Source organism: Cebus imitator, unplaced genomic scaffold (assembly GCF_001604975.1).
Source record: "Cebus imitator isolate Cc_AM_T3 unplaced genomic scaffold, Cebus_imitator-1.0 Scaffold68, whole genome shotgun sequence".
Taxonomy (NCBI): Eukaryota; Metazoa; Chordata; class Mammalia; order Primates; family Cebidae; genus Cebus; species Cebus imitator.
In genome coordinates, this window is record NW_016107383.1 from 5,859,088 (window position 1) to 5,869,786 (window position 10,699).

Genomic DNA, 10,699 nt, shown 5'->3' on the forward strand with positions numbered 1-10,699 from the left:
AAGCTGAGGCAGAAGAAACACTTGAACCTGTGAGGTAAAGGTTGCAGAGAGCCAAAATCGTGCCACTGTACTCCAGTCTGGACGACAGAGCGAGACTCCCTCTCAAAAACAAAAAGGCTGGGCGCAGCGGCCCACGCCTGTAATTCCAGCACTTTGGAAGGCTGAGGCGGGCAGATCACCTGAGCTTGGGAATTCGAGACCAACCTGACCAACATGGAGAAAACCTGTCCCTACTAAAAATACAAAATCAGCTGGGCATGGTGGTGCATGCCAGTAATCCCAGCTACTCAGGAGGCTAAGGCGGGAGAATAGTTTGAACCCGGGAGGTGGAGGTTGTGGTGAGCCAAGATTGCACCATTACACTCCAGGCTGGGCAACAGGAGCAAAACTCCCTCTCGAAAAAACAAGAAAAGAAAAAAAAAGGAAAAAGGGCTTCTCAAAGTGGCAAAGCCTATCTAAGAAAGAAACAAAGAGAAAAAAGAGCTACCAGCCACTATAGGTTACCCATCCACAGAAACAGTTTCCCTGACAAAGTCTACATTTAACGTATTCTAAGAAAAGAGAAGTACAGCAAAAACAAAAACACCAAAGGGTCATAACTCCTCTGGAGACAATCTCCAATCTATCTACAAAGCATAAGATTCACACACAGAATATATGCAGAAAAACTTCAACTGCTGAATTATTTTACTGATAAAAAGAGAGAAGCTTATGCATGTTACATAACCAGCATGTTTCTTTTTTTTTTTTCCCCCCTTTATTTATTTTATTGCATTTTAGGTCCAGCATGTTTCTAAATTGTTAGTATACATAATGTTAACATGTCAGCCAACAGTTGGATAAAATAGATAGAAGTGCCTTTCAGCCTCTTATCCAAAGGTTTCTTTTCCTTACATTCCCCTGTAGTTCAAAAGAGCTGAATCTCAACCATTGTAAGCACACTCTTTCAATCAAAAATAGGAGGGCATGGCACCTTAACTTTAAAACAAATACTTTAAAAATGTGATTAAATAGTATAGTACATTACTTCTTTCAGTGTTAAGACATACTTATATGTAAAAAATCAATGGTAAAATCAAATTTTATCACTGAATTAAAACTGCTATATGTAATTTCTGTTTTAGCTTTATTGGTTCATTAAAGAAGGAAAGTTATTTTAGAAATAAGTATCAGAAACATCTAGGAGCATGCTAAAGACCTTAGCTATCTGCCTTTCCCAAAGTTCTCTTTTAAAATAACGCTTTCCAATCAAATAGATACAACACAAAATTATAAAGGGGGTATCACCACTGATCCCACAGAAACATAAACTACTATCAGAGATTACTATAAATAACTCTATACACATAAATCAGTAAATCTATAAGAAATGGATAAATTCCTGGACACTTAACACTCTCCCAAGACTAAACCAGCAAGAAGTTGAATCCCTGAATAGACCAGTAACAAGGTCTGAAATTGAGGCAGTAATTAATAGCCTACCAACCAAAAAAAGTCAAGGACCAGGTGGTTCACATCCAAATTCTACCAGAGGTACAAAGAGGAGCTGGTACTCTTCCTTGTGAAACTACTCCAAAAAATGCAAAAAGAGGGAATCCTATCTAACTCATTTTATGAGACCAACATCATCCTGATACCAAAACCTGGCAGAAACACAACTAAAAAAGAAAATTTCAGGCCAATATCCATGACAAACATTGATGCGAAAATCCTTAATAAAACACTGGAAAACTGAATGCAACAGCACACCAAAAAGCTTATCCATCACGATCAAGTCGGCTTTATCCCTGGGATGGAAAGCTGATTCAGCATACATAAATCTACAAATGTAATCCATCACATAAACAGAACCAAAGACAAAAACCACATGATGATCTCAATGGATGCAGAGAAGGCCTTTGGCAAAATTCAACAGCCCTTTATGCTAAAAACTTCAATAAACTAGGTATTGATGGAATATATCTTGAAATAATAAGAGCTATTTATGACAAACCCATAGCCAATATCATACTGAATGGGCAAAAACTGGAAGCATTCCTTTTGAAAACTGACACAAGACAAGGATCCCCTCTCTCACCATTCCTATTCAACATGGTATTGGAAGTTCTGGCCAGGGCAACCAGGCAAGAAAAAGAAATAAAGGGTATTCACTTAGGAAAAGAAGAAGTCAAATTGTCTCTATTTGCGGACAACATGATTGTATACTTAGAAGACCTCATTGTCTTAGCCCAAAATCTCCTTAAGTTGATAAGCAACTTCAGCAGAGTCTCAGGATACAAAATCAATGTGCAAAAATCACAAGCATTCCTATACACCAATAATAAACAGAGTCAAATCATGAGTGAACTCCCATTCACAATTGCTACAAAGAAAATAAAATACCTAGGAATACAACTAACAAGGGATGTGAAAGACCTCTTCAAGGAGAACTACAAACAACTACTCAAGGAAATGAGAGGACACAAACAGATGGAAAAACATTCCATGCTCATGGTTAAGAAGAACCAATATGGTGAAAATGGCCATACTGTCCAAAGTAATTTATAAATCCAATGCTATCCCCATCAAGCTACCAATGACTTTCTTCATAGAATTGGGAAAAGCCACATTAAACTTAATCTGGAACCAAAAAAAGAGACCACATGGCCAAGACAATCCTAAGCAAAAGAAACAAAGCTGGAAGCATCACACTACCTGACTTCAAACTATACTACAAGGCTACAGTAATCAAAACAGCATGGTACTAGTACCAAAACAGAAATATAGACCAATGGAACAGAACAGGGGCCTCAGAAGTAATGCCACACATCTACAATCATCTGATCTTTGACAAACCTCACAAAAACAAGCAATTGAGGAAAGGATTCCCTGTTTAATAAATAGTGTTGGGAAAACTGGCTAGCCATATGCAGAAAGCTAAAACTGGATCCCTTTATCACACCTTATACAAAAATTAACTCCAGAAGGATTAAAGATCTAAACATAAGACCTAACACCATAAAAACCCTAAAAGAAAAAATAGGCAATACCATTCAGGACATAGGCATGGGCAAAGACTTCATGACTAAAACACCAAAAGCAACGGCAAAAAAAGGCCAAAATACACAAATAGAATCTAAATAAACTTAAGAGCTTCTGCACAGCAAAAGAAATTATCATTCAAGTAAACTGGCAACCAACCAACAGAATGGAAAAAAAATCTTTGCAACCTACCCATCTGGCAAAGGGCTAATACCCAGAATCTACAAATAACTTAAATAAATTTACAAGAAAAAAACAAACAAACAACACCATCAAAAAGTGGGCAAAGGATATGAACAGACACTTTTCAAAAGAAGATATTTATGCAGCTAACAAACATATGAAAAAAAGCTCATCATCACCAGTCATTAGAGAAATGCAAATCAAAACTACAACATTAGAGAAATACAAAGCAAAACTACAATGAGATACCAATCTCATGCCAGTTAGAATGATGATCATTAAAAAATCAGGAGACAATAGATGCTGGAGTGGATGTGGAGGAATAGGAATGCTTTTACACTGTTTGTGGGAGTGTAAATTAGTTCAACCATGTGGAAGACAGTGTGGCGATTCCTCAAGGATCTAGAAATAGAAATACCATTTAACCCAGCAATCCCATTACTGGGTATATATATCCAAAGGATTATAAATTGTTCTATTATAAAGACACATGCACATGTATGTTTATTGCAGCACTGTTTACAACAGCAAAGAACTTGGAACCAATCCAAATGCCCATCACAGATAGACTGGATAAAGGAAATGTGGCACAGATACGCCATGGAATACTATGCAGCCATAAAAAATGATGAGTCCATGTCCTTTGCGGGGACATAGACTAAGTTGGAAACCATCATTCTCAACAGACTGACACAAGAACAGAAAACCAAACACCCGCATGTTCTCACTCATAAGTGGGTGTTGAACAATGAGAACACATTGACACAGGGAGGGGAACATCACACGCCAGGGCCTATCAGGGAGTGGGGAGGCTAGGGGAGGCATAGCAGGGGTTGGGGGGATTGGGGAGGGATAACATTAGCAGGAATACCTAATATAGATGATGGGGGGATCGATGCAGCAAAACACCATGGCAAGTGTATGCCTATGTAACAAACCTGCATGTTCTGCACATCTACCCCAGAACTTAAAGTGTAATAAAAAAAAAAAAGTCTCATCTAACTGCTAATAAACTTAATATTTCTTCTGAATAATTGCGTTTTTGTCTTGTGCCTTATGAATCTTAAAAACCCTCTTTGCTGTGGCAATCAGAAATATGAGACACAAATCTGCAGATTTCCTCTAGGAATTGTGCAGTAACTTAATAGTGGGTATCCACCATCCATACTTGTTTACCCTTCATGCTAATTTCATTAGCTACTTCCTAAAACTTTTGACTAATAAAACTCTAAGATCAATTTCAAATTCTTTTTGAATAATTCAGAGGATAAACAGAAGTAAAAATGCTGAAAATTACCCAAGAGTAATCAAGATTCTAAAACTAAGCAAAAAAGCAGGGATGGTCAAGCAAACTAGTCAATTATTTATTAGTCAAGCATTTACTAAGTGGCCATGGGAAACAGAGCTATGGTTCTAGTTAAAAGAAAAATTTTAAATATATTCCATCGTTCCCAATTTCCTAAACTAATCTTTGAAAAGATTCTCTTTTAGAACTTCCTTTTCATTCTTTATACTATAAATATATTTATAACAGGTCTGTAGCCTGTTAGGAACCAGGCCACACAGCAGGAGGTGAGTAGCAGGTGAGCAAGCATTACCTTCTCAGCTCTGCCTCCTGTTAGATCACCAGCAGCACTAGATTCTCGCAGAAGCCTGAACTCTATTGGGAACTGTGCATGCAAAAGATCTAGGTCACAGGCTACTCATGAGAATCTAACTCCTGACGATCTGAGGTGGAAGTTTCATTCTGAACCCCCTCTGCCCTGCTGGTCTGTGGAAAAACTGTCTTCCAGGAAAGACACGAAACACTATTGATTTAGTGATTTAGAACACTAAAAGTAATGAGGCATCTTTCATATCACTAGAGAAAAATTTTAGGGAGTATCATCAAAATAAAAATAACAAAGTAAAGCTTGCTTCCTTAACAGATCAGGAGCCCTGTCATTACAATAACAGATTATCTTGAGCCCTGGGTAGCAACAACAAATTATTAGTAAAAAAGACGTACAGACACTGTCTTCTGTCACTGACAAGCAGGCGTCTTACCCTATTATCAAATGCAGAGTTCTAGGCTGGATAGGGTGGGTATTTTGGCTTTCAGACAAGGCAATGGGTCCCTTATCTGCTCTTTAACAGATGATCTTTCCATTTATTAGCAGTGTATACTAACTACCCCAAAGGTAGATGTTTTAATTTTTGTTTTCTGGAGGGAAAGGGATACAGATAATTTTGTGATAAGTTTTTTATGTCAATTCTACAAATGTAGCTTTAAAAGCAATGTAATTTCAACAACTCACTTTTGTGAAATGGAAAGTTATAGGAGTAAATCAGGGATTCCCTGAATTTTCCAATCCCATTTGTGTATTACCTCTCTAAATGTGAAAGATTTTAAACCAATGATTACTGGGACCATAAATATGTCTAAAAATAAGCCTCCCTTCTAAACCTTTGCAATTCCTTATGGCAGTGGTTCTCAAACCTCAGTCTGTATCAGAATCACCTGGCAAGCTTGTTAAAACACAATCTGTAGGACCCTAACCCCAGTTTCTCATTCAATAGGTCTGGGGTATTGCTTGAGAACTGGCTGGTCTAACAAGTTCCCAGTTGACAGTGATGCTTGTCTGGGAATCACATTTTAAGAACTGCTACACCTTAAGGCAATATTATACATTTAGACTAGTTAAAATATCATCTTGACTAAAAAGTTTATGATAAAGTTTTGGCATCCTACCCAAAACACAAAGAATCACAGAAATGATAAAACCCAATGTTATCAAAGCTTTGAAAAGCAAGTGCCGCAAATGTACTAATTTATACTAATTTAAATACTAGGGCGCAATCAGGTAAAATACTGAAAAGAGACATTAGAAACGATAATAATCCAAAGGGAAAAAAATTTGTATGTGCCAAAACATTCACTCACCACTTATGACTACAAAATGCCAAACTACCGGAGAATAATTATACAAATTATAACAGACTGAACAACTAGAGAATAATTATACAAATTATAACAGACTGAACAAATGGAGTATTATTTAACCATAAAGATGACCAAAAAATGAAGCACGTGCATGTGCGCGCGTGCGTGCACACGTGCACGTGCGCACACACACGTGCACGTGCGCGCACACACACACACACACACACACACACACATACACACACAGAAAATGGAAACAAAGTATGAAAGAAAACAGAACATACATTGGATAGCAGCAATATGTTTAATGATAAAAATCAGAAGTAGCCTCAATAGATGCAATATTTATTTAAGGTGAATAAATGAGCTATTTTAGACATAATATTTTTATAACATAGCAGTCAAAATATTTCACAGAATATTTTAAAGTAGCTTCTGGTCTACAGATTACAGTAATCATCTAACCCACTGAAAATACTTTCAATATTTATGAAGTAAATAGTTAAGAAAAACATTAAAAGTAAAAAAAAAAAAAACATTAAAAATAAAAAAAAAAAAAAAAAAATTACTAAGATAATCTAATTAAAGCTCCTAGATAATGCTTCCTTAAAATTTAAACATGAAGAAGGGAAACTTAGAACTATGTTGGGCACAGCTAGCAAAATCATTTGAACCAAATGTACAGAGTGGTAAAACAGGTATTTTAATTAGAAAAAAAGATTGGGATTCAAAGCCTAGTAACAATCTAAAAAAAAAAAAATCTGTTCAGAAAAACTAATGCGATCATTAAAAATATTTTTTTAAAACTGTTAAAAATAATAACTTTTAAAGTGTATAACTTACTGTTTTGATTCACTGTGACAAACTTCCAAGGTTGGATCATTATAAATAAAAGCAGCCTCTAAGTCATTGATCCTTACTCGGTATATTCTACACTGTTTGCTGTTCAACTTGATTCTATTCAAGTTTGCAACTGTGGGAAATATGGTCAGTTCCACAAATCCCTGTAAAGATAGAGTAACAACTTCATTACAAAGACTGGTATGTTTCAGAATACAGTTTTTATTTTTACCACTTATATACATACTACACTCCAGAGACAAAATCCCAAATAGCTATACACATACATATGTTTTCCAAGTATTTTAACTTCAAACATGATTGTCCTAGTGACTGAATGGGTGTGAGTTATGTAAACTTTATCATCCCGGTGGTTCATATTCACTATCAGTGTAAATTAGGCAGTCAGAAACAAGTAAAAGGCTTGCTACTCTCAAAAACCAGAATTTCTAAGCAGATTAGGACTAAGGGAGGAAGAAAAAAATGATAGCAGAAAGAGAATCAAAATCAGAAGATTGATGAGAGAAAGAACATGGAAGAAAAAAATGGGGTAAAAAATTATACCACTGAAGCTAACAAGTATGAGTTTCTGCTTATGAGGCGGCAAGCGCTACAAAAGATATCAAGGCAAGTAGGGAAAATCTGCTGCTATAGCCAGATCCATGTTCTACTATGTTAGCTGTATGGTATGCAATCTATCTGTATCTGACACAGGAAAACCAGTTAAATACAGACTTTCTTCTTGTACTGAATCAATGGGAAAGACAAACAGATGAATCATGGAATGTATGTCCAGTGTGATTTTAATATCCTGTGTTGAAAACTGATGTACTCAAACATAAAACAAGGGAGGGTATAAACAGTAATATTTCAGGAGCTCCAAAGTGAACAGAAAACATTCAGAGGCTGTAACAGAAATATCTAAGACAAAATTCAGAAAGTAACCACAGAGAACTAGATTATAATGGCTGCTACCGGCCAGGCACAGTGGCTCATCTGAGGTCAGGAGTTCAAGACCAGCCTGGCCAACATAGTGAAACCCCATCTTGTTTAAAAAAAAAAAAAAAGTTTAAAAATGGCTGCTACCATGTACCAGACATTGCATTAGATACTTTCCTGTGTTCCCTCTAATCCTAATACCAACTCTAAGAGACAAGTACTACTTTATACTTTTTACAGAGAAGCTACAAATACTACTATAAAGTATTTTTAAAAAAGAACTTTTCACAGATAACAAAGGTAAAAAAAATTAGGTCACTAAGAAGTAGAGAATTGAGATTCAAACACATCTAAATGATTCCAAATGATTCTCACTATGTCATAATGCCTCTGGGTAGAAAGGTTTTAAATAATATGCAATAATTGTTTTTAGGTAACATTTAGCCCAACTGCCTCAAGAAAGCCTAGAGATTCTGTACCCCTTTGTTCTCAATTCCCAAGTAAGAAGAGGGCCATACACTCTTAAATTAGAACAATCTGCACAGATCTGTGAGTTAGAAATGCAGAAAAACCGAAGTGCAAACGCCAAAATACAGTTGATAAAGATTCTGTGTTTAAAGGTGTAAACTGAGCAGCTGTAGGAATAACCAGAATCCCTTTAATCAGCATATCTGTCATCCAATGACCATTTTAAATTTAAATGAGCTTGGATCAGCTGAAAGATAAGAATTAGAACCAAGACAACTGCAAAACAAAAGATTAAAGAAAGTGCTGTCAACAGCTACTTGGGTGGGACATAAGAACAGCATCTGGCTTTCTAAACTCTGGTAACAATGATAGAATGAAGGAATGCATTTCATGAAGATACGAAAAGCCCAAACTCCTTGCACCGTCAAGTCTCTAACACCACCGGGGACTCTAACCTACACCTGCCTGAAACACTCAGACCCATTAACCTCTACAGGTCTTCAATCTCTGCCACACTTAGCCACTGGTCATCTGCAAGCCCCTCAGGTCGAGCCTCTCACTCCTTGCTGCTTGCTCTCTCCCCACCACTTCACAGATAACCATCCTCCTGGAGCCCACATTCCATTTTCAACATTTCCCCTGTGCCTTTCAACCTTTTCTAAAACTCCCTCTCTACCCTCTAGCCTTAAATGAAATGGCTCCTGAATCCTCCTAGACAAGAAGCTACTTACTCTCCCATTCACTATAAATGAGGGTAGTGGAAAATAGGCATTCTCCTAGTTTCCACTACTGCATCTGGGCGATTTATAGGATTTTAATTTAATGTACACTATAAGGGTAAGGGCAGCATAGTGTCACAGTTAAAAGCAGGTGTTCTGGAGGTAGACTCCCTGTATTCAAATCCTAGCTCTATCACTTAGTAATTGTATGATCTTGAGTTAGTGACCCCAGCTCACTGTGCCTCAGTTTTCTCATCAAAAATAATGACACTACTGGCCTTTTAGTGTTATTATGACAACCGAACAGCCAGGCATGGCTAAAGTGGAAGGATTGCTTGAACCTGGGAGGTTGAGGCTGCAGTGAGCTGTGACTGTGACATTGCATTCCAGTCTGGGTGACAGAGCAAGATCACATCTCAAAAAACAAAACAAAAACAACTGAACAATTTAATACATGGCGCGTACTTAAAATTGTAGCTAGCACCTAGCATATGCTTAATAAATGTTTTTGTTATTCTTTTCCTGCTTATCGTTTATGTTCATGCTAGACAGGTACACCATCCTCTATGCTTCTTATCTATACAACTCCCCAACATTTGCTGAAGGCTCATACACTCGCTTTTTTTTTTTCTTTTTCAGAGACAGGGTCTTGCTCCGTCACCCAGGCTAGAATGCAGCATAGCAACCATGGCTTACTGCAGCTTCAACCTCCCAGGCTCAAGTGATCCTCTCACCTCAGCCTCCAGGCTCAAGTGATCCTCCCATCTCAGCCTCCAGAGTAGCTGGGGACTACAGGCATGCACTACCATGTCTGGTTAATTAAAAACTTTTTTTCAAGAGAGATGGGTCTTATTATGTTCCCCAGGCTGGTCTGGAACTTCTGGCCTCAAGTGATCCTCCAATCTCGGCCTCCCAGAGCACTGGAATTACAGGCATAAACCACTGCACCTGGCCACATACTCTTCTTTTGTAACATGTCTGCCATCACACTAAGTGACTTGAATATAGATGTGTCTGTGCCATCCAATAAGACTGCCTCAAAGTTCCTTGACCTCAATTTCTACAATCTTCAATTCCATCTGGGAAGAATCAAGATCACACTCTGAAAAGCACTTCATCACTGCTTGCAACTGCTCCGATGCTGACATTATGAACTCAACTGTTCGCAATGTCTCTCCTGCCACTCTTCTCATTACTTCTCTCCCAGTCCTCCTGCCCAACTGCCTGAAATCCTCCTGTCCTTGACTTCTTCCAGTTTCTCACCATAATCTTCTTGGCACTCCTGGGGCTACTTTTGTCCCTTCACCCTAAATCCTTAAATTCAATCACTCCTCTGTCAACTACAAATTCTCTTGCCCCTCTGTTTAAGAATGATATATCCGCCGGGCATGGTGGCTCACGCCTGTAATCTCAGCACTTTGAGAGGCCAAGGCAGGTGGATCAAGAGGTCAAGAGATCGAGACCACCTGGCCAACATAGTGAAACCCCGTCTCCACTAAAATACAAAAATTAGCTGGGTGTGGTGGTGCGTGCCTGTAGTCCCAGCTACTTGGGAGGCTGAGGCAGAATTGCTTGAACCCAGGAGGTGGAGATTGCAGTGAGCCAA

The 10,699-nt window shown here is 37.9% G+C and overlaps 1 protein-coding gene across 3 annotated transcripts in view; it reads right to left on the minus strand.

Moving 5' to 3' along the window:
* Nucleotides 1–10,699, minus strand: part of TAF2 (TATA-box binding protein associated factor 2) — a 105,738-nt gene that overhangs the window by 85,634 nt on the left and 9,405 nt on the right. For all 3 annotated transcript variants that reach the window (XM_017530701.2, XM_037739315.1, XM_017530703.2), the window contains exon 3: nucleotides 6,971–7,131. In XM_017530701.2, the coding sequence (XP_017386190.1) occupies nucleotides 6,971–7,131 (161 nt within the window). The remainder of the gene's footprint in view (nucleotides 1–6,970; nucleotides 7,132–10,699) is intronic.